The 27,802-nt window shown below is 36.4% G+C and overlaps 1 protein-coding gene across 4 annotated transcripts; it reads right to left on the bottom strand.

Moving 5' to 3' along the window:
• Nucleotides 1–121: 121 nt before the first annotated feature.
• Nucleotides 122–27,630, bottom strand: LOC120637666. Of its 4 annotated transcripts, none has more exons than XM_039909596.1 (18): nucleotides 27,413–27,630; nucleotides 27,045–27,277; nucleotides 25,529–25,954; nucleotides 24,330–24,465; nucleotides 19,548–19,789; nucleotides 17,586–18,044; nucleotides 16,798–17,063; nucleotides 12,678–12,980; nucleotides 11,462–11,704; nucleotides 10,281–10,375; nucleotides 9,306–9,600; nucleotides 7,975–8,074; nucleotides 7,012–7,860; nucleotides 5,405–5,556; nucleotides 4,608–4,819; nucleotides 3,572–3,879; nucleotides 2,448–2,591; nucleotides 122–1,043 (listed from the first exon to the last, which is right to left on the bottom strand). In XM_039909596.1, the coding sequence occupies exons 2-18, from the start codon at nucleotides 27,274–27,276 to the stop codon at nucleotides 916–918; spliced, it is 4,590 nt and encodes a 1,529-aa protein (XP_039765530.1). In that variant the 5' UTR covers nucleotide 27,277; nucleotides 27,413–27,630; the 3' UTR covers nucleotides 122–915. The 4 variants fall into 4 exon arrangements, with proteins under 4 accessions (XP_039765530.1, XP_039765532.1, XP_039765533.1 ...); XM_039909598.1 differs by having other exon boundaries at nucleotides 11,462–11,698; XM_039909599.1 differs by having other exon boundaries at nucleotides 27,174–27,277.
• Nucleotides 27,631–27,802: the final 172 nt, after the last annotated feature.

Genomic DNA, 27,802 nt, shown 5'->3' with positions numbered 1-27,802 from the left:
TTATTCATAAAAATATTCATCAGTCATCTTAGTACCCATAACAGAAGCTACGCTTACTTTGGGGCTAGATGGCGATGTGTGTATCGTAGTATATTTATTTATTTTATTTTATTTAATTAAAAAAAAAACTACACTCAATTTTTATACAGTAATAAACAACTTAAAAATATCTGTACAACTAAACCTAAATGAAATGAACGATCGAACGACCGAATTTTAGTAGATATCTTTACCTATTTAAGTCAACTAAGACTCAAGAATACTTTATTGAACACAAACATCAAAATATACATAAAATAAAGAATAAACAAAAATTTAGGCATGCAAAGACGGCCTTATTGTTGAGAGCATAATGATTTCTCTTAATATAACGGTTACTACTTTTTTTTTATAAATTTTATTAGTGTGTTTACCTACACTTGGAGGAGTTATCAATTTTATAAATTTAAAATGCATATATAAAGTTTTCGGAACCCACAGGATTTGACTTTTATATATGCATTTTAAATTTATAAAACGGTTACTACTCCTTGAAAATGATAAATACTGAAACCGAGGTGAAATAAAATTCTTACCTAAACTCATCTAAACCTCCACAATGGGTCGTATCTATTAACTGACCCCAGTTATTATAGCTTACGCAGAACAGTCTACAAGTTTTTTCCGCTGCCAGACATCTCTCATATGAACTTTAAAAACAGACAAAAACGCGGACAAAGTCGTAACAGCTAGTTCTTAATAAAGTTGTCTTGTGCAAAGAGTTGGTGGCACAACAAGAAGGAAGCGTTAATATCTGGGATGATATAATTTTGGAAACTACATCAACATGCACAGTGAGAGTTCATAGTAAAGTTCTAAATATAGTCGTAACTACATATTATTACATTTATATTAGAGACTACATGTGTCTTTGTATTAAGTTAAAATTCCAAGTTCTTCCATTGTGTCCAAATCGCGCATAAGCATCTGTACAGTTTGCTTGGTTCGAGGGAAATAGTCTGCAGTTTCGTCGTCTTCGAACGAGGGATCCTGTGACTCCAATTCTGCGGTAGACATATTTTCATATAAATAAATAGTAAAAGTAGATACAGGTATTTTGCAATTTTATTAGCTAGGTAATATAAGGTAACTTAATTGTAATGAAGGTAACTTGTAAACTGGCTCTTGACTGTGGCGTGCACAGGGTTATTGACCAGGGTATGCATAAAGAAGGAAGATGCCATAAATTGGAAAAATCCTTTGCATTCATGAGTAAATACCAAAGTTTTAGGGTAGGCAGAGCTTTTGCGCATATATGAAGTGCACGCCCCTGCACTTGACAGATGAAAAAAACACGCCGATGACTGAGGATGATTTCTACCCTGCACGGCTAGCATGGGCAGAAGACAATTATATCCCCGGGGAAAGGATTAAAATGTATCTTCTCCCACAGCTCTATCAACTGTCAGAGCACTGGCATAATAAACGGGGGTAATTACTACTATGTGTAATAATAAACTTCTACTATTCACACGTTAATTATATCCCTTGTTAGGCGATATAATCGGGGGATATAATTTTTATCTCTTGCCCTTGCTAGCCCAGCTAGTAGGCATAAAGGAGGAATAATACACAAACCGGAAAAATCCTTCTTATATTAGAGTTATACAACGCGTTAACGAATTACGAAATACTGTTGTTGAGTGCATAAGTATATTTCATAAGGAATCACCTTGTAAAAATACTAAATCAAAAGAAGCATTTTTATTTTTCCATACAAACTAATTAAAAGCTTTTTAAATTTTTACTTTTGACAACCCTATTGAAGATAAAAGACCGACACGCGCATAGTGCCTACGCTACGCGACGCGCACCTTTATCATAAGTAGATTAAATAAGTGCCAGGAGTCAATTGATTTTAATATTGCATGCAGCTGTATCTGATTTTTTTCAGTAAAAGCTATGGCAGTGTTTTACTCAAAAACTATAAGCGTTTCGGTTTCACTAAGTCTCAGGGACAGTAAAAAATGTGCCACTAAAGCCTGTGAAGTATTATTTCGGTTTTCATTTACACTTGTATAAATAAATTTGGGTAGGCATCACTTTTGTGAATGTTTGAAGTGCACGCCACTGTCTTCAGTAATGGAGAGCCATTTAAAGAAGAAGACCAGTGGCGTGCATAGAGGGTTATGCAGATTATATAAAATTAAGAAAATTTTCATTTTATATTAAGAGTAGGCTTTTTATAACTCTCACAATGCCTATCCCTATGTTTTTTATAACTCGTGCTAGAGATTTTTTTAATTTTTTTAACCTCTGCGCGCTTAGTGCATACCCTGTGAAAAAGCTGTATGCACGCCTCTTAAGAAGATAGATAGGGCAGTTTTTCAAGATATAGTTCATCGGCTTAAAAAACGAAACAAAGAAAAACTAAAAAATATATATAAATTTCGTATTTTCAAACTTACCAGCGACTTGCGCCTCTATGGAGTCGAGCCGTGCATCGATGAGCGCGTGGCAGCGCTGTACATGCAGTAACAGGCGATTACGACACGCGCCGTTCTCGATGGCCGCCTCTGGCTGGGGTACCGTCACGTTACGCACTTCTTGCTCTGCGAGAAAATAAATAAAAAAAAACTTTAATTATACTAGTAGTGCTAATACTACTAGGTGCTATTTGTTTAGAACTTTTAAAGGGGAACAACTTTGTCATACATGATTCTATCGAAACTAACCGTTTACGCAGCGCACCCAGCTCTCAAAAGGAAAAAAAACTCCCGATTTTGAAACATTTGTGCTATGCTCCTATTTATCTTATCGTGACAATATATAAGACTTCCTCGATAAGTGGGCTATCCAACACTGAAATAATGTTTCAATTCGGACCAGTAGTTCCTGAGATCATGGCGATCAAGTAAACAAACAAACTCTTCAGCAATTTATTCTAATATAAGATTAATTAATAGCCTCAACTGGAATACAGTGGCGTGCGTAGAGGGTATGCACAGGGTATGCAGATGATATAAAATGAAGATAATCTGCAGTAAGAGTTTAAAAACATCCTAAGGATAGGCATTGTAAGAGTTATAAAAAGCCTACCCTTAAGTGTTTATAACATTTTCTTCGTTCTATATCATCTGCATACCCTGTGCATACCTTCTATGCACGCCACTGCTGGAATATACGCGTACCTCGACAACGCACATGCGTGACGCTAGTTATCTTATTCTATCTAATTTATCCGTTGTCTTTCTTTGACAATCCATCAAAATTCATCAAGAACTATATACCTATAACTTTCAGTGGGGCATAAATAAATAATACCAAAAATAAATAAATATACTACGACAATAAATATAATACAGACAACGCCATCTAGCCGCATCTATCACCGCTTCTTATAAGCAAACTTAATTTATCTCAAGAAGGGTATCATACTTTTTAGGCTATTCAAAACGTTAAGTTGGTTCAAATTTACCGAAAAATTATCTTATGAAATAGATGATGAGGATGACATAACGCTCTTTGCGGGTGCCACTAATGGTTCCAAGGACGAGCTCTGTTACAAAAAAATCTACTACTATTCTCTTACCTTGTACAGTCTGAGCCAATCTTTCCAGCTCAGAAGTTGTTATCGGCAGATCTAACGATGCACCACCAGGGCTGGACATAGCCGTCGGATCCGGGGAATCCACCTGACTCTCTTGATCTAAATCTTCTGTCGCGGGCGGGCTAATGTCTGAAGGTTCTTCTTTTTTTACTGGTAAATTCTCTTTGTCAATGTTATTGACTATTATATTTAAGTCTGAATAATCAGAGTTGAGCCTCTCTTGAATTAAATTCACTTCAGCATTCTCCCAGTCTTTCGCCCAGAGGTACAATTTCGGATGGTCCTTTTTACTGGGGATGGAATTTTTTTTTATCCAAAATCAATTTTCTAATAATTTTCTTAAGAATTGTTGAAAATATGAAAATTTGTAAACAACCTCAGCGGAAAATAAACTCCCCACCCTTTCTGTTGTGCACTTAGTATAACCAGAAATCATTTCCAACCTAGAAATGCGAGCATTTCTATAAAAGTCACTGTCATTCTAGTCATTTTATCGTCTACCGTCGAACTTGCGGCGTCTGGCTGCCGTCTTGTTACTAGTTCGTAAACTATTTGTTTTGTGTATTTCTTAAAGTCAAATTGAACCTATCTGTTTGAGTTACTGTCGAATTTTAATTATTTTTCCCTCTGCTAGATAAGTATAGCCAAAAAACGTATCTTGCTAAGACCTTCGCATACCATATCGACTCAACACCGACTCGGCTCTAGTAAAATCATTTGAAGTAGTCCGTATACTACTAACAAGAAAAATATAATATGAAAGTTTACTTCATGTTACATAACGTAAAGATCACATTCACATTTCCTTTATTTTCAGCTGAGTTGGAGTTACAACTCTAAAGTATTATTTCGGTTTTCATTTATACGTTGTATAAACCTCCTTCAAGGCCATCTTTCATCAAAGCAAGAAGACCACCATCTTGCCATTTTCTAGGCAAGAGAAACCATACCTAGACCTTTGCTATCCATCCAAGTAAGTTCGACATTATTTAAAACAAACACACAAAATAATACTCACGTAGCTACATGATACTTGACTCTCAAAGCGTGCAAAGCGTCCTGTATCCTCAACAAGTTGCCTGAAAGCTCGTGGGACCTCCTCAAAGACTCGCAGGGCTTCGCCCCGGGCAGCAGGCCTTCGTATAACCTGTCCTGATCGTGGAGAAACCGCTTCGAGCGTCGACCTCGTTTCGGGTTTAAACAAATACTGCAGGTATATTTTTCGGGAACCTAAAAGGACAAGCACATTACATACAACTGTTAGAAGGGCAAAAAGGAAAAATAATTTGAGCGTATCAGATATTCAGACTGGATTTTATGTACACCCTATTCAAAAGATTGAAGATCTGTACGTGACCAAAAGTCATGGCCGATTTTAGAAAATGACAAAAAAATCGTGCTATCGATATACTAAGGCGCGTCAGATCAATGTACAGACAGTACAGTTTGTCGTATGTAATCTAAAAATTATATGGAGAAATTTCCTTCATCAGAAGGTATTATTTCTATTTTTATGATTATTTTCATACGCCCATACTCAGATAAACATTTTGTCCTTTTCCGTGAAAAGATTGTCTTTTGCCATTACACTTGGTTGGTAGAATATAAGCCGTGCTGGAATGACAATCGTAAGTAGAAAATAAATAACAAGATTGACAGAAAATTAGGATTTTGTGTATAGTTTGGTTTTCTTTGAATCATTATCACCAAAGCTTAGCTCTTGCTTAGCTTGGGTCGTCCTCGGCTGTTACGCCCCCCCAATTAACTCTCCATCAACCTCCTAGTTGATCGTAGGTAAATACAATGCGAAATTACCTCAGATTCCTTCTGTATGTTGTGGCAAAGCGCGTGCTGCCAACAAAGACACAATTCGCACTGCACCATCAAACCGTCCTCCTCCCGGAACCCGCAATGGCAGTTGATGATCTCTTCGCGCTTCATGTGTTCTATCTTAATACGTTCGCCGCCTAATGTAAAATTAAATTTATTAACTTTAGGTTTTCCGGAAATTCATTATTTTGACCAAACAGATTGCCAGTAGATAAATATATATCTCCCGATTATATCTCCTGACGAGGGATTAAATTTACGTGTCCACCTGCTAAAGCACAGCAACAGGGAATAGGAGAAGTTAACCCCCTCTTAATCGAATTTAGATCGAAAGGAGAATACAGCTGGACATGGGAGCTTGCGGCAAACTCCGCCGAGTGTTTTCATCGCCCATACCACAATGCCTGAAGACAATAGTTTTTGATCAGTGCATCCTGTCAGTCATGACTTACGTTGCCGAAAGGTGCACACTGACGCTGAGCGACTCGAAGTTTGTAAATCATCCTGATACACAAACTTCGCTCAGCGTGCTATGGAAAGAGCTATAACTGGTTTTTCTTTTAGTGATAAAGTCCGTTACGAGGTGATTCGCCTTAGCACTAAAGTTACTGTCATGACCCTTAGGTCTAGCACACTAAAGTGGTTGTGGGCGAGGCACGTTTGTCGGAGGACCGATGGACGATAGAATCGAAAGGTCCTCGAATGCAGACCGCGTCTCGGTAAACGTCCCTCAACTAAGTGGAGTGACAATCTCCGAAAAGTGGCAGGCAAGGACTGATTGAGAAAGGCTGAAAATAGGAAGAGCTGCTTGAGAGATGCTTATGTCCAGCAGTGGATGCACATTGGCTGATGATGAACCCCCATTTATATTCTTTGGATGTTTGTTCCAAACGTGCGCTAATTTCTCGGGATTAAAACTGTGGGAGAATACATAATTTTATCCTTATTCTGTGGAGAAAAATGTCTACTGCACAAGCTAGCCATGCTGATGTATGTTGTATACAAAACCACCGTCTATATACAGAGCAAACCTTCAGTGGTTAAGAAAGAAACATGTCCTACAAATTGCCGCCTTGTGTCCGTCAATTTGAGGGTAGGTATTACCACGGCAACCGGCAAATAGGAACACAGCAACGCTGTTTTGCAGCAGAAATAAGCGTAGCGATAGTTTTACCACGGAAGAGCTACACAAAAAGCTTTACTAATACTGTCCATTCAAAACAATTAGTTACAGTTAGGTAGCTACGGTTTTTCGGAAATAAATCAAAATTACTACTTAGAACGATCTCGGAATTTTTGCAGCTACATTCCCATCCCTACATATATGATGTTTTTTTGAGTTGACCTTTTTATCACGCAGCATCGGATTCAAGTAGAGAGTACATTGCGGAAGATCTGTTTGGTGTGGAGTATAAAGATTGAAGACATTATAAATTAAACGGTACAGATTCTGCTGCTTTTCGCGGAGTAGGTATAGCAAATAATGGTTAAAGTATATATATTTATAGTCATATTAGAATTCCGCAAAGAAACGCCTACTTCTATTCTAAACGATCAACTAAATTATCAAAAACATTAGCTATCTTACTTACTTTCTGTTAACATGTACATATTAGCGGCCTTCTGTTCCTCGGCAGATTCCGAAGAAACAGCCTGTTGGTGACTCAACACTTTATCCATTGTTTTGGAATCGGGAGTACCGGAACCAGGGCAACTCGACCTTGTATCCAAATCAGAGTTCATGCCATACCATTCGTCGTCTTCACTACCAGGGATCTTAGAAACGGTCGAAAAGCATTTACGTTTCTTCTCAGCCCTCCGTCTTGAATCGTCAATCGGTTTTGTGACGGTATGCGTGGAAATCGCAGTTTCAAAATCTTGCGGCTCCGGTATTTCCATCGTAGACTCCGCAATGTCATCTTCGTAAACCAGGGGTGGAAATTCCTCCTCTATTTCCTCGGGAATCGGTTCAGGCGGATCCGGCCGACGGACTGGTAATAAAACTTTAGGTCTTTTTTTAAACGGCTTATTTCCCGTAGCACTCGCTAGTGCTTGGCGAAGTTTCGGCGAATCTTGCGACCTTGGTATCGGTAGATCTAATTTTGGAGTTGGAGTTGAAGGCTTAATGTCGACATTTACTTCAGGATTAACAACCTTTGGCTCCGGTTTAGGTTCCTCAACACGTTTGGGGGGTCTGGTAATTTTTATTTTGAATACTCTGGAAACCGGTTGTTTCTTCCGCTCCAATCCTGTTGGTTTAGTCCTCTTCCTGGCCAAATCGAGAACTTTCGGCGTCGCTCCCAACATCTTCCGCAATTCCCTATGATAATGTTTGATGTGCATTTGGAGCAACGTGTTGTTTCGGAAGTTTTTAAAGCAGCCCTCGGCCGGGCACCGCAATAAATTCTCGAGAATTTGAACTTTTAGTGACCCCACATATACTGAAAATAGGTATGAAATAAAAAAAGTAATTAAACCATGCAGCATATTCTAAACAGAGAAGCACTGAATTTTAAAACATTTATATATCAAGTGATTATTAAAAACATTCATACCATATCCATCTTCAAGAGCAGGATATCCGGGAGGTGTAACATCTATATCAGCTTCACCTAACGATGCTAGACCACTTGGCCCAGGCGTTACGTTTGTAGACTGAAATGTATGAAAATAGATGATTTAATGACACATTTGTTTTTTTCTATGGCAGATGATGGCATTTTCAAGTGCCAACCATGCCATGCCATTTTCATGCAACAAAAGAAATTGTCAACCTGTACGTAGCTTTAAAAAAAAATATTTTATTGTAAAAAAAGCGTGGGGTGCATGGTGTCAATAGTTATAAATATTTTAATGACAGATATGAGTAGAGTGATAATTATTTTGATAATATCTTAAAGGGTGCTCTTTAAGATATTTACGCTTTTTTTTAAATAAATATTTTTTTTATACACACTTAATTAATTAATAAATATATTATTAAAATTTTTAACACTTTCTTAATTTTTTTTCTATTTTTTAGTTCGGTTTTCTATAAAAAGCGTGTTTTTTAGTTTTTAACTATTATTTATTTATTACTTATTTTAAACTGTTATTTGATCTAATCTACTATCAATTCCGTGATAACTATAAGTAACTGTAATTATTTTTCAAATTATAAATGTGTACGGTAAGAGCCCCATTACCCGCTCAGGAATCTATATGAAGACGTAACTCCCATAACAGTCCCGACGCGGGTGCACGGTCAGAGTGTCTCTCGAAATTCAAGTTCTAATTATTATAAAAACAGCCCATTAAAAAGTAACAGCTAACGCCCTCTACCATCTAGTAGCTTAATGTTTTCTGTGGAATTTGTTAGGTACGCGAACGCCATCTGTTTGAAACGCCATGGGTTTTTTACATTTGGGTCTAGGGTTTTTTACATTTGGGTTTAGGGCTTTTTACATTTGGGTCTAGATGGCGCTGTAGTAATTGTAATTAATAGTTCGAAAAAATCTTATTTTTTATATTGAAAATTGGAATAATCTTCTCAGATTAGTGTAATGTCATCGGTCCTCGATATGTCTACAAAGTTTGAATGAAATCTGATCGTTCAAAGTAGGACAAAAACGAGCTCAAAGGGGTCAGTTACATACAAACATACATACAGGTGAAGCTAATAAAAGCGTGTTAAAAAAATGCAATGTGACTGTACGGCAACCATGCAGCTATTACGGAGTTGTGTGTAAAGTATAATGATTTACACATTTGCAATCAGTAGTTTTCGAGTATCAAAAACGTAGTAAACGTAGTAGATGATGTTTCTGTACTCCTGGTAATTATCAAATTTGAGCTTTAATTTAATACGAATAAAATCCATTTTACTTTTAGTTTCCAGCAAACTTACACTTGGCCGACGGAATGCAGCGATCTGCTTCTTCCTCTTCTTCTTCTTTTCCTTCCTGTCAATTTTTCTTTTAATGCGGTATTTCGTCGCCTTGTCCAACGGGGACATAGTGTTCACGACCCCCGTATCGGAGTTCCCATCGACGGTATATGTTAACCAGCCCATACGTCTGGATAGCTTGAGGTGTGCGCTGAAATCTAGTAAAGCGTGTTCAAATGGTCTCAAACGCTCGTTACCATTCTGTTCCAGGTAGTATCGCATGTCGGTTTTGGTATTGAATCGAAGATTAGTTGGACTGAAATTCAAATAATTAAGTTTACTTTACAGTGGTAGCCCAGTGGTCAAAATTTGACCATAATTAATTAAAATAATAATTTAATTTAATAAGGTTTTATTGTCATTACTTGTTGATTGTTTGTTTGGTTGTATTGATTCGCTACAATGTCAATTTTCTTTTTTTATTTTTCAAACAAATTATAATCCAAAAAAAACTATTAAAAAAGAGTATATAATATTCGTGTATGTGTCAAATACGTGGTGTAGGTGTAGCCGAGTAGTTATATTTCGGGGCAAATTAAAATTTCATCGCGGACGAAGTCGCAGGCAACGTTAGTGTGTTTTATATTGAGTTAATGAATGTGTTATGCATTTTTTTTTAATATGAGCATTCTGCACTCCTTCTCTAAAGAAATTTCATACTCCTCCGTCCGCGCAATTTTCGTAAGAAGGGGTACAAAGTTTTTGCTTCGCGTGCATATTAAATTTATAATAACAAACTGAGGAGAATACCGTCTTCCGCCTCGCGACTTAAGTCGATTGTGTCAATTAACTTGTATAAAATTGTTCAAACGATAAAGAAACGAGCAGCCTATTAAAATTAACTATCACAACTGATCACAGTATAAATTAATTCTCTTTAGAGTCTCAAGACTATAAAAAACAGTGACAATACATACACAAACAAACACAACATACCTGACTAAAACCACGTCCCATTTCCCGGCTGACTGGCCTAATCTTCGGCGAACCATGTGCTTCGTCCAGCCTTCGGGCAATCTCTTGTCTTCAACCTTAAACAAAAAAAATTAACTAACAAGCGAAACCGAAATTAAATATTTACTGACTTTCTTTAACGTCAAAGAGTTCCCCATAAGCTTGTTTTACTCTCATTGACCGAAAAGATGGCCCATCCCCCCAGTCCATTTTTGGATCGCCTTCGACCTGACAAACCCTTCGCCATTCACCAACTTGTCCCTGGAGTATTTTAAGTATGATGAAAGCACTAGAAAGATAGTCCTCAGCTGTTTCACTGTCGTGGCAAGACCATTTTGTCATAAGAGTCCAATTTTGACTAGCCTTTGATGACACTAACAGTCCCCACCGGTTGATCATTCACCCGCTAGCCTTAGAAAAGCGCATCATAGAAGTTCCTTACCTGTACACTACCTCTTGGCAAGGACATTTTGTTATTAGAATCCATTTAAGCATTTAGGCCAGACACCCACTACCCGTATGATCTTCGAAGTAGAATTAAAGCGTAAGAATAAGATATTGTAAAAGACTCTTAACTGTACACTACGTCGTAGCTAGATAGCCTTCGATGTCACTAACAGTGTCCACCGGTTGGTTTCACCCACTACCTTTTGGAGCTTCTAAGTAGACAGAAAGCCGTATAGACGATCTTAAAAGTTGCTTACCTGTACACTACCTCTTGGCAAAGTCATTTAGTTATTAGTATCAATTTCAGGTTCCCTTTTAATGAAACTAACAGTGCCCATCGCTTAATCAGTAATCAATAATTCTTTTTCGATGATTATGCAAGCGTTATAATGAGATATTGTAGAAGACTAAACTTTACAGTACGTGGTAGCTAGACCATTTTATGATTTTAATCCATTTTTAGATCGCCTTCGAACAGTCCTAGCTAGGACAGTCGCGCATCACCCCTTTAATCTTTTAAATATCGTAATTAATAAAATCGATGGATAGGGGATTGGTAAAATACCCTACCCGTACACTACGTCGCGGCACAGTCATCTTGTTGTTAGAATCCATTTCGGTCTCCTTTTGATGTCACTAACAGTGCCCATCTCTGGCCAGTAACCCACTACCCGTAGAATCCTCTTAGTAGAAGAGAGTTTGTAGAATACACTTACCTGTACACTACGCCGTGGCAAGACCATTTTGTTATTAGCGTCCGTTGTAGGGTCCCCCTCGATCTCACTAACGGTGCCCACCGGTTGGCCATTCACCCACTTGCAACACCACTCGCCGGGCAACAGGAAGCTCTCCGGCATCTCGCCCGGTCTGACCGGGGTTGACATCTGCCTTCTCATCTCTTCAAATTGACGCTTCATCTCCTCCAATTCAATCTTCACTTTTTCCACTTGGTCCTTTACCTGCACGATTAATACACATCAGTTCTTTTTTAAAACTATCTGCCGAAAATAAACGCTTTGTAAAATTAAAGCGCTGACTTTTTTTTTTTAATTCCACTACCAGTTAGTCAAAGTCAAAGTCAAAAATATCTTTATAAAAGTAGGTTCATAGGTGGCACTTTTAATGCGTACATAAGAATTACACGGTAGTGAGATGATGGCGATAACCACATTCGTAAACTTAAAACTAAAGCTACGAGGGTTCCAACCGCGTCCTGGTCCAAGAAAAAGCCCACAACAAACTTAGCCGGGTGTTTTTTTTTGTTATCACCATCTCACAATATCATTTAAAATTATTAGAAGAGCAACCTGGTTAGAGCAATAATTCACACCCAAGCTTTTTTATCGATTACGTAGTCCTTTACACTATAATAGGACTTTTCTATAAGCTTACGTTATGTTAAGCCCATACCCCTCATCGATTTATAAGCGAAAACGAAACGGAACACTAAATCGCTTAACTGCACGGCACCAGACCAGACCGAAGAAAACTCAAATTGCCATTGACGGGATCTCAAACTTAAAACGGCTGCGCTCGCCGCGCGAAGTTGCGCGAAGGACGTCGGGGACGTGTTTAATTTTAAGAAAATGATCTTACAGGTGTTGTGTGTTATTCTTACACTTATGTTCATACATATCTTGAAAACCGATAAAATCGATGAAAGTTCATCAAAATCGGTCCATTTCCTAAATTTAAGAAAATGTGAGCCAATAAAAAATTATTCAGCACAATCCCATCAATAGTTTTAGGAGAAATACCTGCGCATTTAATTATGTATATTATTTTTAATGCCATAATAGATCATCGTGAACATAATTACAATAATATCACATACATACACATCAAATCAATACGGCTAAAAATATACATTTGCGTTTTTTTTTTTTAAAAAACCGCTAAAGTTCTACATGATAAATGAATAAATAATTGAACCTTTTTCTCCTGCAATAGCCTCAGTTTTTTAGTTTTCTTTATCTTGGACAACTTTTTCTTCGGCTTCTCTACGGCATCAACTTTATCAACTTCGCTTGCGGCGGGGTTAACTTCTATAACTTCTATGGGTGGCTCAGGTTTCGGTTCCGGTTTTGGAGAATTGACCCGACTGTTATGATCCTCTTCGATTTTGTTCAGTCCATCTTCTAACTTGCTAATGACTTCCTTCATCTTCTCTATGACTTCTTTCTTACTTTCATCCGGTTTTTCGAAATTCTCTAATTTCTGTTCCTCTTCAACGTCCTGTATTTTATAGTGATTATTAAAAAAGAATTATTAGTTTAAATATGTTGTTCTACACTAACTCAAAATCCAGAAAATTAATTCAAGGAGAGAATCGTATGATGAAATAGTTAAACCGTCAACACTATGAAATAATTTGTTAAAAATATATTTAACTTACTTAAATATATTTTTTAAATTGAATAATGCTCTAATATCAATTCATATTTTTTTTTTCTAGACTAACTCAGGCGACGTGTAGGATTTTTTTTCGCGGCATTTCATTTTCTATGGAGGCTATACCCGTTGGTATAAAAGGTATGATCAAAAGGTATGAGTAAAAGGTAGAAGAAAGAACGCCATGCCCTAAAGCCCGAGTGATGATTTCAACGCCATTATAACATTTTTCAGTAGAATTGATCCAGTACGAGACGATAAAAACATAAGGGTAGGATTTTTATGACTCTTGCAATGCCCATCCATAAGTTTTTTACCATAAGTTTTTTTACTACCCGTACTGAGATATTTATCATTTTATACCGGATGTTTGGTGCATCGTGTGCCAAATCGAATCTGATGATTGGAGGGGTCTTTGGCTATCTCTTCAGCCCTCGTAAAAAAATCTTGCTCAAACGGTTTTTTTTATACTGATTTTAAATTGTTTTTTTAAAAATTGTAAAAATTCTACATTTAAATTTTAATAAAAAATAAAGTTGTTAAGTATTAATTAATTTTCTTTTTAATCTTTAATTTGTAACGTTTTACGCTTCTTTTGAAACTAGAATTACACGCCAGCAACATCTAGTTTTTGTTTTACAGCCCCGCAAAGTTTTTTTTACGTAAAAAAATAAGCTTGAACGTCAACTTTCGGTTTTAATAAAAAAAAAACTAAAAGTGATCATGTTCTTCCAATTTTTTTAAAACATCTCTGGACTGTCCCCTTTCTAATGGTGTGCAATATGCCATGAAAAGTAATTAGTAACATCACTAATTTTCAAATTTTCTAAACTTGGTCGCAATTTTCTAATATTCAACAGGTGAAAGAAAAACAAGGGTTTGCGTAAATAACACTCACAATTCACAAGGCAGATGACATTTTCTGTCTCTTTCATAAAGTTATACGCCCGTTGTTCGTTTAAACAGGCAAAAATAGTTTTTTCACTCTAGTGAAGCGAAATCTATCTTCTATTCCTTTCTTGCATAGTGCAAACCTGTTTGAACCAATCGCGAACGGGCCCCGCGTCGCGTCGACACGGCGGCCATCTTATTTTTTAGTCGAGACATCACTGCCTCTGCTGCCTAACGTGTGTGCTAGCTTACTGTACTCCACGATTCTTTTATTTAGTTTTCGTTAAGTTTTGTTGTTTTTTGTTACGTTTTATTTACTTTTGGTGTTATTGTTAAACTTTGTTGACTTTTTTGTTGTTGCAATGACGACATACTCTAACGAGGAATATGCGGACATCATAATGGTTTATGGTGCAGCCCGTGGTGTCGCTCGTGCAGCGCAACGACTTTACCAGGAACGCTTTCCTGGTCGACGATTACCTGGCCGCAGAGTCTTCCAAGACACATACCGACGTTTACGCGAGACTGGGAGTGTCAATTTTCATGAACCAAGGGGACATGTTGTGCGACATAATGTTGAAGTGGACGAGAGAATACTGGCACTTTTTGAGGAAGACGACACAAGAAGCATTAGATATGTGGCGGCACAACTTGATATTTCAATATGGAAAGTGTGGAAAGTCCTTCGACAAAACGAAAAATATCCATTCCACGAGACTCCGGTTCAAGGTACGTAATTTAAAACCTTTGTTTGACGTTGCCTTTGTTTAGCAGGTATCCATAATCTTCTAGTGCAATTAATTACTGCTCAAGGGGAATTAAAAAGATTTTTGGTTGTTGCAGGTCTTGAGGGTGGCGACTTTGACAGACGAATGCACTTTTGTCGGTTTTTGTTACACACAGATGTGGATAATCCTGATTTTTTAAAAAGAAAACTGTGGACTGACGAATCCAAATTTACCAGAGAAGGGATTCTTAACTTGCACAATTTACACCATTGGGCACCGAAACGGCAAAACCCACATGCCAAAAGACAGCAATCTTTTCAAAGACGGTTTAGTGTGAACGTTTGGGCAGGAGTGATTGGGAATCAGGTAATTGGACCGCACTACCTGCCTGATAACTTAAATGGCGATAATTATTTAGAGTTCCTGCAAAATGATCTGCCGGAATTATTGGCCGAGGTGCCCGTGTTTAATGAAGATGTGCCCATAGTATTTCAAAATGACGGCTGTCCCGCGCATTGGCGTTTAACTGTGAGGGAATACCTCGATAATGTGTTCCCCAATTCGTGGATTGGGCGCGATGGGCCTATTGCATGGCCTCCACGTTCCCCAGACTTAACTCCGTTAGATTTTTATGTCTGGGGACGTGCCAAAGAGCTAGTATACGCCACAGAAGTCCCAACGAGGGAGGTACTAATAAAACGCATAGAAGCGGCCTTCGGTACAATTAAGAACGAAATACGGCTTCGGACTACAACTGTAACAATACGTCAAAGATGTCGGGCCTGCATTCGAAACAGGGGTGAACAATTTGAGCAGAATTTGTAAAAATTATGAAATAAATGTTTCAAATGCAATGTATTATTTTTATTTCAAGTAAAACCTACGAAATTTAAAAATTTTACCTGCTTGTGAGTTTTATTTACGCAAAAACTTGTTTTTCTTTCATCTGTTGAATATTAGAAAATTGTGACTAAGTTTAGAAAATTTGAAAATTAGTGATGTTACTAATTACTTTTCATGGCATATTGCACACCATTAGAAAGGGGACAGTCCAGAGATGTTTTAAAAAAATTGGAAGAACATGATCACTTTTAGTTTTTTTTTTATTAAAACCGAAAGTTGACGTTCAAGCTTATTTTTTTACGTAAAAAAAACTTTGCGGGGCTGTAAAACAAAAACTAGATGTTGCTGGCGTGTAATTCTAGTTTCAAAAGAAGCGTAAAACGTTACAAATTAAAGATTAAAAAGAAAATTAATTAATACTTAACAACTTTATTTTTTATTAAAATTTAAATGTAGAATTTTTACAATTTTTAAAAAAACAATTTAAAATCAGTATAAAAAAAACCGTTTGAGCAAGATTTTTTTACGAGGGCTGAAGAGATAGCCAAAGACCCCTCCAATCATCAGATTCGATTTGGCACACGATGCACCAAACATCCTGTATAATCTGCATACCCTGTGCATACTCTCTATGCAAGCCACTAATTATGTTAAGATAACAGTAAAACTGGGGAGAATTTATTCGACTTTTTAGTATATTTATAGTATAACACTATATCATATTACATTTACACATAACATGAGGTTAGTGTTTCTTTGGAAGCGACAAAAAAATACTAACAATCTTTTACCAGCAAAATCGAGAAACAGATTAACACTTTGCAAGGCATGCAAGAAACATGTCCTGGACAATGCCACCCTGTGTCCATTAATCTTAAACGTATGTGTTAAGCCTCATCATTATTATTCATTACAGGTTCACAATAGGGCACGGGTCTGTTCTCAAAATGCGGGCACGCTGGCCCAATGCGGATGCGTGTTAGATGTGTTAAGCCTCGGATGACTTTCAGACCGGAACACAGAAATGCTGCGCTGCAGTAGAATTAAACATGGCACTGCAGTACTTCCCAGACAAGCTCTGCTACAAAAAGTTCTAATACTTACATCATTACTATATTAAGGTTACGATAAGTCATAGGTGTAGACTTGCTACCTTATGTTTGTCAATATGTATGTTAATGTTAAAATAAAACACTTACAGGTGCCACTGAATGTTTGGGTTGTATGATATCAAAATCGTTGGGTATCTCAATGTCGGCGCAAACTTTCGAGTTATTATCTACCAAGTCGTCCAACGTTATTTTATCACTTCCCTCTTTAACGTCGGGCGTTTCAAGTTCATCTTCGTTTTGCTCTTCGACATTATCGAGTAATTTTTCCGTTTTCACATAAATCTTTTCACCGGGCGTTGCTGGTGTTTCCACGTCATCTTTGGCGATGGTGCCAATGATGGAAGCTATAGCATCTGCAGATAATAATTGACGTTAATGTAGGAACATTAATCCCACAATACCCTAATCAATGGCTATCGTCTCATTAATGAATTACTTATGTACAGTATCATATTTACCATCGTAGTCCTAAGAAAAAACTTAGCCTTACTTTGTAAGTCTCCTATGAATAACTATCCTCCTATGAAGAACTACAGAACATAACATAACAATAATGTTCTGTAGTTAACGTACACACTTAAATTTGACTCTTTGTTAGCATGTATTAAAAACCCAGGTCGTGGTTTTCTGGTGCTAGCTACAAGTATTTTCCTTTTTTGGAAAACCTATATGCACAAAATGATTATTAAAAACAAAATCGAGCGTTGCAATGGTTCACTGATTATATAGATCAACATCTTAACAGTTGAGATGTTAATCTAAGTCTGATTATTTAGATCAACATCCTAACAGTTGAGCTTAGTAGCGTAGAGTAAGTTAAGACTTAAATTAGTGTACGCTGCAAAATCTCAAGCTTAACATAGATATTCACTAACCAGGTATCTCATGTTTAATGTCAATTTTGACCTCAGGTTGGATTTCAGTCTTTTCATCTAGTTCTTTATCTTCCAGCTTTTTCAGAAGCACCCTTGGTTTCTTTTCTTTTTCAACTTTGGGCGGTGTTTCTTTCTTCCTCTTCTTTTGACCAATATTAAAGATTTCTTTGATGTTTAGCTTTCTTTTCATTTCACGACGTTCGGATTTAGAACCTAAATAATCACGGGTGGGGTCAAAGAGATGTTTGTGGAAAATAGGGGGAGGGATTATTGGATTTGGGATATCTCCGGTACTAGATCCGGCCCCATGTGGAACCTGGGAAGGGGGAGAGGCTATGTTTGACATTGAAGTGTCGACCGTTAAATACTCGGAACACTTTCGAGACTCTTTCATTTTATACAATCGCGACGTATTGCACTTCCAGCGGAAGCCGTCGTCGAATATGATCTCGTAAACGCCTGTTGATAAAAAATACAATACAACACTTTATTTTGAACGTAAATATACTATGGCTAAATCTTCACATGCATTAACGCGAACGTAAAATAGACCTCAATTAATGTTTTTTACACGAGTTGCTTTTTCTGTAAAGATTTGTCTTTACAGAAAAAGCAGAGCGTTTTTCGAGAATACATGTGACACAAGACTTTCAAACTTAACTTATAAATCCCTCAAACAATAGCAGCCATAGTGTTTTTTTTTTATTTTCAAATATAGATTGCATTCAACAAAACCTTTTTGGATAAGATAAAATTGATACCATTATTAAAATGCTGAGGAGTTTGTATGTTTGAAGTGATTTGAACGATTTGTGACGAGAAATACAGACTATCTGTCTGGATTATTTTGGATTCCATTTACCGTTAGTACTGACTAGGCCAGCACTGGGAAGCAGAGAGAACATATATATATTAGTGCAAATTCCAATAAAATCATTCCAGCTTTGTAAACATGTTGTTGTATCTTGTTGATTCTAATCAAAATAGGTAAATATATAAGTATAATAAATACCTTCAGCGAATCAAAAAATATTCGACGTATTACTATTAGAATTATTATTGATTCATCATATTTCTTATAAATATCTTTATGAATCCTGAAGATTCTGGAACAGTTAGCTTATTGATAACATTAAAGCACCCAATGTCCTTGTAACCATTTTATCATCCACACGAATAATATAATGTTGTACTGAATTTCATAATTACACTCTTTTTTTTAATTCCTTCTAAGCAAAGGTATACTCAACATACATCCACATTATCAAAGCTTGTTGCGTGGTATCTGTGTGAATTACAAAAAAAAAACTTCTTTATGAATTTAAAAAAAGAACATTGTCATTCGAGCGCATTTCAGAACACCGCAACTGTAAAAAAAATAGGTTATTCGAATCCCCGCTATTTTTCTGCATTAAAATTAAACAACATATTCTAGTAAATTTTAATAGTTACTAATTTTAATAATAACTCAGTAATGGATGATATTAGGTTGCAAGGACTGGCTGTTTGATGTTAGCAGTAATCTTAGTGTTCCAGAATCTTCTATAGAGAATTCATATTATGGATATAGATAAAGTCGTCGGTATATGCAACTGTTAATAATTAGGTAATACCCGTTATTATAAAACACTTGCTTTATGTAATTACTAATGCATTTTACATAGCACAACAATGGTCACGCCATTTTTTTCCTTTTCCTATTAATTTAATTTTTACATGACGTTATTTAAAATTAAACAATTAATCAATACTTGAATTTTCTTATTTGAAATGTAGCCATAAAGCCGCCATAAATAATGTATAAAAAAAAATTATAGCCTCAAGATAATGTAAGAATTCTAACAATACTTCATACATACAATTCCATTGAGGAATTCAGAAAATACGGTTGAATCGAGAAACTCACATGCATACAAAACTCCTAAAAATATTATACTCCTTTAAAACACAATAGGTGCTTACCATTGCCTAAATTGTTAGCAACAGTTGCCATAAATCTACGGTTATCTCTCCATCGTGCTAAACAGCGCTCTCCCACTACAAACTGTAGCTTTGGTTTTTCTTCTTTGATCTCCTCTTTAGTTTCCGATTCCACTGCATTTTGGGCAGGGGCCACTTCGGAGGTCGCTGGTGGTGTTGCTGGCGTTGAAGATCTCGTTATCGGTTTAAGTCTAGGACTACTTATGCATATCCATTCATCAAATCTGAAGCAAAGTTTAGATCATCACATCAGCCCATTGCCGGCCCACTACAGAGACCACACACCTTTGAGAACCGTATTTAGAACTCTCAGGCTTTCTCACATCTTTAATTAATTAAAACGCACATAACTTAGAAAAGTTAAAGGCTGGGATTCGAACTCGCCCTCCCCCCTAAAGTGAAGTCCAGCTCCTACCTAATGCTCTATCACCGCTTCATGCTAGCATGCGCACAAAGAGGAAATTATCTCTACCCATTATTTATTTATTTGCACACGCATAATACAAAAGAAGAATAAAAAAAGAGAAACAGTATACAAAAGACGGCCTTATCGCTTAGTAGCATCTCATTCTTAGGATAAGGAAAACAAAAGGATAACAGACCGTAATTAGGGGGACCCTAAGAGGATAGAGATTATCTCGTCTATATATAAAAATACGAGTAATGGGTTAAGAAAATTATTTTGTGGCAAGCATGATACTTGATGTCAATTAACTCTACATATTAAAAGACGTAAAATTATTTATTTTATTTTATTTCCAATTTTAATGTTTAAAATACTGTATATACACAATGTTTTTATACGTGACAAAAACTATACCTGAAATGGGATTTTATATATTGAAAATGATACAGTAAAACTCATAAATATACATAGCCACTGACATCTTTTTCTTATTTAAATCATTTTTGTAGTGCACTTATGTCACATCATTTCCCCTACATTCGAATAATGGACCGATTTTGATTAAATTTGATGTGTGAGGCGGTGTAGGGTTTAGATTCACATTTATTGGATCTGGTTTTTTTTAAGGCAAACAAGTTATCGGCATAAGTTGCCAGCTCAATTTTGTGAGTTCTTTAGAATCGCATTAACTCTCAACATAAATAGTTCAAATTTAAATATCTACCCTAATATAAATATATATTATATAATTGCTTTGTTTGTTTTCCTCTATGGTGGTTCAGATTCAAAACTGCATTTAATAAAAAAAATACGCACCCACTCTAGTTTTTACCTTATTGAAAAGGTATACACAGTTATGCCTGTAAATCAAGTTTATAATTTATTTAAAAATACAGTATCATTGTATCCACAAAACTTAAAAATTACACGTTCGACTGACTTGAACATTGCACATCTTTACACAACATTGCATTTATTTATGAAGAAGGTTTGTGTACACTTTTTATCCCTAAGCAACGGAACGGAAATAACATCAGACGCAGCAAAGCGTAGCCGGGTTTCGCTGGGGTGATAGTCAAATACATTAATAAAATACCCATAACGTTCCAGAAAATTCGAGTATTATATTATATTAGGTACAATAGCTCACTCACACTCTGACCCAAGGCCCCTGTCTATCTGCAGCACTCGTAGCATATATATGAAGACAAGATATATAATTGTAGTGAGTCAACTGCTTTGTTGCGGACAAATGTGCCTTGTCACTATTCAAAATAGAAATTTCTTTAACAAAAAAAAGATTATGTCTGAAATAATTGTTATAAAAAGTACATGATTTTTTTGTATAAACCGTACTGTAACTTGTACCGTAACACTTACGAACTCATAGGCGCGATGTTATGATGTGCGATTGCGTAAATAATGCATATTATTTTATGCGATTCGCACTCCTCCTTTTTGAAGCCCGTTAAAAATTTTTCAAGTGTTGCCACTATTAACACAAATAAATATTGTCTTACATCCTAATATTATTATTATCTAACACCTGGTGCTTATAAATAATCAATATAATTCAAATTCTTAAGATGAGAGATTTAATATATAATTTAAGAGAGTAGAGTTACCCTTACCTTACGACCTAGAAGTCCATTCTGTCATCTGAAGATATTGGAATAGACTGATAATTAATTTCGAACGTAACATAACATCTTGAGTAGATCGAGGCGAAGGAGTTTCAGGCCGGTTGATAGTCGATCAATCAATCAATCCTAACCGTATTCGGTCACAGCGACTGTTTCAGATTCCGGCTGAGAGCGCCGCTGGTGAGCCCTTAGATGACTCGCATAACCTGATTTTGTGCTAAACGTGCGGCTGCATTCGCTACACGTCAACACACCGGCAATGTAGTTATATGATAAGGCCGCTGGTTGTCGGGCCTTTAGCTCATCGCGTTTAGCATCAAGCGCCTTAAGTCGCCTCAACTCAAACTTCGTCACGTTCGTGTTTACTAAGCGCCGCCAATGTGAGCGGTCTTTTGTAAAGGTCTCCCATCTTGCCGGAACTATGGAACATTGCTTCATATGACGCTTCAGCACATCTTTATACCGCAGAAGCTGGCCGCCTTGTTTCCGCTTGCCATCTTGCAGTTCAGAGTAGAAGATGCGCTTTGCAACTCTCTCGTCAGACATCCGTGAGACATGCCCACACCACCGTAGCTGCCGCCTCATCAAGTATGCCTCGATACCCCAGACATTTGCTCGCCTTAATATTTCTGTATTGCGAACACGATCCGACCAGTGAATATTCATTATATCTCGAAGACATCTGATGTGAAATCTGTCCAGAGTGCGGATGTGTTTACGGTAAAGACACCAGGTCTCAGAGCCATACAAGAGATTTGGATGCACCATTGCCATGTAGACGCTCACCTTGGTAGATAGCTTTATGTCATGTGAACGGAACACCTTGTCTCTCAGCTTGCCAAAAGCTGCAGCAGCTGCTCCTATTCTGCAATTTATCTCACTGTCAAGGTGGCTCCTAGATGTTATCACGCTTCCCAGATACTTGAACTTCTGCACTTGCCCAAGTGACTCGTCCTCTAACTTTATGGCCATTGGCTCACCAATAGATGTATCTAACGCCATTACTTCTGTCTTCGTCACATTAATCTTAAGACCAAACCTGCGACAAGACACATCAAGACTAGTCATTAGGTGTTGCAGACCATCCGGGGATTCCGCTACAAGACACAAATCATCAGCGTACATTATTTCGGTTATTATGTCGTAAGACACTTTGGTATACGCTCTTAGTCTAGATAGGTTGAAAACACCGCCATCGGTTCGAAAGCGAATTCGAATACCTTCATTAGAAGTTTGCAGGGCTTCTCTTACTACAATTGAGAAGTACAGGGCAAAAAGAGTCGGCGCAAGCACGCAACCTTGCTTAACACCACAGCTGACATTGAAAAATTCTGATTGCTCACCCTGCATCTTTATACAACATTGCATGTTATCATGTAAAAGCCGTATCAATCTCACAAACTTCTCTGTGCAACCAATTTTCGCTAATACTACCCACAAAGCTTCCCTCGGTACGCTATCAAAAGCTTTTTCCAAATCAACAAAGCATAGGAATAATTGCTGACCCTGCTCTCTGCTTTTTTCTTGAAGCTGGCGTACAGAAAAGATAGCTTCACATGTGCCTCGGTTTGGCCGGAAACCAAATTGTGTCTCGGGCAGTAATTTTTCCGATAGCGGCAGTAAACGGTTCATGAGAATTCGCGCAAAAACTTTTCCTGGAGATGCTAGTAATGATATTCCCCTGTATGAATTGCAGTTCGAGCGATCGCCTTTATTTTTATATAGCGAGCAAATGCATGAAATCTGAAACTCAGCTGGGATACGTTCTTCGCTCCACATGCGTATGAAAAGTTTCCATACCGCTTTATGTAGCTCGTCTCCACCATATTTTAGTAGCTCTCCAGGAAGATTGTCAATGCCGACCGCTTTATTATTGCGTTGCTGCTGTATTGCAATAGAGACCTCACTCAGTGACAGTGGCTCGTCTAGCTCCCATTCAGTAGGTAGTGCCATTATCGTGCCGATGTATTGTAGATCCACGGCTCGGTCGACGTTGAGCAAGTTGTTATAATGCTCACACCAACGTTTAAGGAGGTCGCTCTTGTTAGCAATTAGCTGCGTACCATCAAGTGATTTAATTGGAACCTTGGAACGTATCGACGAGCCAGTTAACTTGCGAACCTCCTCATAAAACTCTCCACTCTGATGGGTGTCTGAGAGCCACTGCATGTGGTCAGCTTTATTTTTCCACCATTTATCCTTCGTTTCTCGCACTAGCTTCCGGAGTTCTACATTGCTATGTTTCACTTCTTCAACCTGTTTATCTTGATGCAGTCGTAAAACAGCTCTGTGTTTGGCAATCGCCTCAGTGAGAGCTTGATTGTTTTCGTCATACCAATCATCACTCTTATGAGATTTGGAGCCCAATATCTGAGATGATGTGGTATTAGCTAGCTCCAATAGATATCCGACAGAGATAGTCGATACTAATATCATAAATGCGAAAGTATGTCTGTTTATGCTAGCCATATTCGGCTCAACCATTTCAGCATAGATAGATAGATAGATAGAGAGAGAGAGAGAGAGAGAGATAGAAAAAGAGAGAGAGAGCGCGAGATAGAGAGAGAGAGAGAGAGAGATAGAAAGAAAGAAAGATATAGGATAGCCTTTTTATTTCCCGCGCGATTTTTAAAATGCGAAACAAACGTAAATTAATTTTACAACTGATTGTTATTTCTAAGAATCTTTGTAATTTGAATAAAAACTACAACTTACTTGTTAGGTGCATTTTCATAGTGCACCAATACTTCCATCTCGTCATAGTCAACTTCCACTATTTCCGCTGGATACCAGGACTCGGAAAAATCTTTGGCTTTCACCTTTGAACCAATTGACAATGCCACACTGTTACCTAAAAATCATTATAAATTTATAAAAAAATCTTTTTTGGGTTAGTGTGTTATCAATTTTTATATATTCCACAACAAGTCTGTGACTTAAAGACATAGTTTTTAAGAAATCTAATTTGCATGTCAATCGATGGCGATTGTAGCACTATTATGATATTGTACCTACCAACTATGTAACTCAATTTGCAAATAAAGAAATTGAAATTGACTGTAAACTCGCATGGTGGTGCTGGAAAATATTACCGGGCTAACCTGTGACTTGTAACCCCAAATAAACCATTTCTAAACAGCATCATATCGGAATATCACTTGGCAACTTGTCTTTTGTAGCATGATAACTAGCAATAGCCTCTTACCAGACCATATAGGTAATTTTAGAAAACAACTCCTGTGAAATATCTAATTCGGGACCTTCCAATTAAAAGAACACAGCACTGACCACTGCACCATGGAGGTTGTCAATTAAAAGGTACTCCCACTAAACATTTTCATCTATTTTTGTTTCTTGTAATTTTTCAATTATGAGAACTTTATAATATGAATTCTAGGCCATACAGCGAGTAACGGGCAATCAGAAATTCTTTAAAACCATAATACGACTGCCACATAATTAAGAATATACAAAACCATGTACATTAAGTACATGGCTTTGTATATTCTTATCAAACACTCCACTTTAGTAGTTTTTCTCGATCATTAATTTACCTCTAATGTTCTAAATGTTTACGATAACATATGTGAAGTGAGATGTGCTTTGGGCATCTTCTCTGTTTTTGGACACAATGTAATGCATGCAATAATGGCTAAATGAGGTTTCTGCATAATATATTAATCCTTCCCATTTCTGGTTTACTCTTTAAATAGACATATTTACTTAACAACCAGTCCAAAACTAGATTCTTTAAATTTCTAAGGTGCTGAAATCTTATCTGTTGTAAAAAATAAGAGACATATATTTTGAGATGTCTATATACAAGGACTGCCTTGACCGAATCTAACTTTTAAGAAAATAATTATGTAAGTGAGCTACTATTATTTAAAAGAGAATCAGGGTCAGTAATTTACCTTTAGGACTTAAAGTCTGCTTAGGTATGGGTTTGATGTCATTCTGATGGGCATCAGATTCACTTAGGATCATGTCCATAACACTTATACCTATCACCACATTCTCAGCTGGGTCAATAAGATGTTTCTCCATACTGTCATGTTTTTCTAGACTTTCTGAAAGTTCCACACTTTGTGATGTCCCTGGTTTCTCCTTGTCATCCATTTCTGCCTTGGCTAGTCTTTCGTTTTCATTTTTTTTGTTTTGAATCTCTATTTCTTGTTTTTCTATGTACTTTTTTATTGAATCTACATTTTCTTCTTCAGATTCTTTGCTGCTTGATGAGGTATTGAGAGCTTGTTCTTCAGAATTAGCCTTGTTCAATTCAGTGTCCATTTTATTAGATTTTATATCTTGATTCCAAGAAAATATTGATGGCACAGCATCTAATAATACATACAAATATTGATAACGTTATTTACATGTTTAATAGTCCTAAGAGACGTGCAAATTTTGTGCACAGGTCTATTCTATAAAACATTGCTATGTAACCTGTGCAAAGTATTCACTATAATAAAATGTATCTATGTATAACATTTTTATTAGAATATCAAAATTGCAGGGTATTCAGTAGTTATTTGCAAGTTTGAAATCTATTTTTTTTTAAACTATCTATTTTTTCCAAGTAGATAAACATTCATAATACTATTCATAATTGATTATAAGTTTTATGATAATGCTATTACCATAAGTAAATTGAAGAATAAAGAGTTGGGCCAGATAAATAACGATTACTCAGGCTGCCAAATACTATAAACATTTTTCTGGCTTCAAAAAACAATCATAAAACCAATAACTAAGTTTAGAAATCAACAGTGAAAATTTGTTATTGAAAATTAATATAAGGCAGGAAGGAGTTTTAAATTGTGTATTATGATTTGACCTACAAAAACGAAAGCAAAGAGCCCTTCTCCAATGGGTGGCACATGATCAAGCCCTAAGAAAACTAACCAAGGCTTCTCCTTTTGCTCTCTCCCCACTCCTACCTTTTAATTTTAAGTCCACAATGTTTATATCAATTAGCCTTACAAACCTGCATTATATCAATATTTAAAACAAATTATAAAATTCTAAACAAAAACTGCATGTCTGGTAGTTTGTGAATGGGGATTTTTAATCCCCCTTTTGCTCTATTGAGTCAACATGTTTCTAAACCTAACCTGGTCAACATGTTTCTAAACCTAGTCTGGTGCTCCAATAAAGTGCAGGTATTCTTAAACTACTAAAATATAATAATCTGCAAAAGTCATACAAATCACAATATACAATTAAAGCATGAGAGTCTAAAAACTAGAGAGTAGGTTAAATATAGGAATAAATTCCAAAAAGGAAAAAGGAAAAAGGAAAGATATAATTTTTATAAACTAACAACCAAGAACTAACAACCAAGAACTAACTAAACTTTAAAGGTTTTTATATGAAAAAAACAAATACAGCCAAACTAAAACACTACAATCTATTCATATTATGAAATACCTGACTTCAGGACATATTTTGATTCTTGATAAATTTTAAAATCCCTTTTACAAAAGTGTCGAGAGCATACATACGTAGGGCTTTCTTTATTATTACTGGTTAGATGGGTAACAGACAGCCAAATCTTACGTATTTTTGTATCTTTAGGAAACTTGTGATATGTCACTCCCTTATCTTCGAGTCTTGTTAGTGAAGAACTACAATTTTCTATAGAACATTTTTTTACAGCCATCCTATTTTATAAAAGTTATTAGCCAAACATTATAATTATAGTATTAGTAAACACTTGCGCGTAGTTTGGAATTAGCCAAATAGTATGTTTAATCAGGATAATACAATTTAACATTGGATTATAATATGTAACTCACCTATGTACTATGCAAAGCTTTAGTCTGTATAGAGTACAAGGGCTAAGGCTGGCTATTCCTTTAAATTTAGCCTCATTTAATGTACTGAATATAAAAAATGCTTGCTATTTCTTTAAACTTAGCCTCATTTAAACGGGCTAAACATAAAAAATGCTGACTTTTATAGAAAATATTATTTTTTATGACATTTTAACAAAAATAACGCAATGTGACGCAATCACAGAGTACCACAGATTACACACTAGTTAAAACAGAGGTACAGTGAAAAGCTGGAAAATCGTTAATCGTGTAATAAGATAACCACAGGTTAAAAATTAAAACATTATCGATTTTTACGTCTTTTTTTTTTAAATATAAATATATTTACGGCTTTGGGTTCTACTTCCATAT

This window comes from Pararge aegeria, chromosome 4 (genome assembly GCF_905163445.1).
Source record: "Pararge aegeria chromosome 4, ilParAegt1.1, whole genome shotgun sequence".
In the NCBI taxonomy this organism is placed as follows: Eukaryota; Metazoa; Arthropoda; class Insecta; order Lepidoptera; family Nymphalidae; genus Pararge; species Pararge aegeria.
The sequence above is the reverse complement of the archived record's forward strand: the minus strand, read 5'-3'. Positions and strand labels throughout refer to the sequence as shown.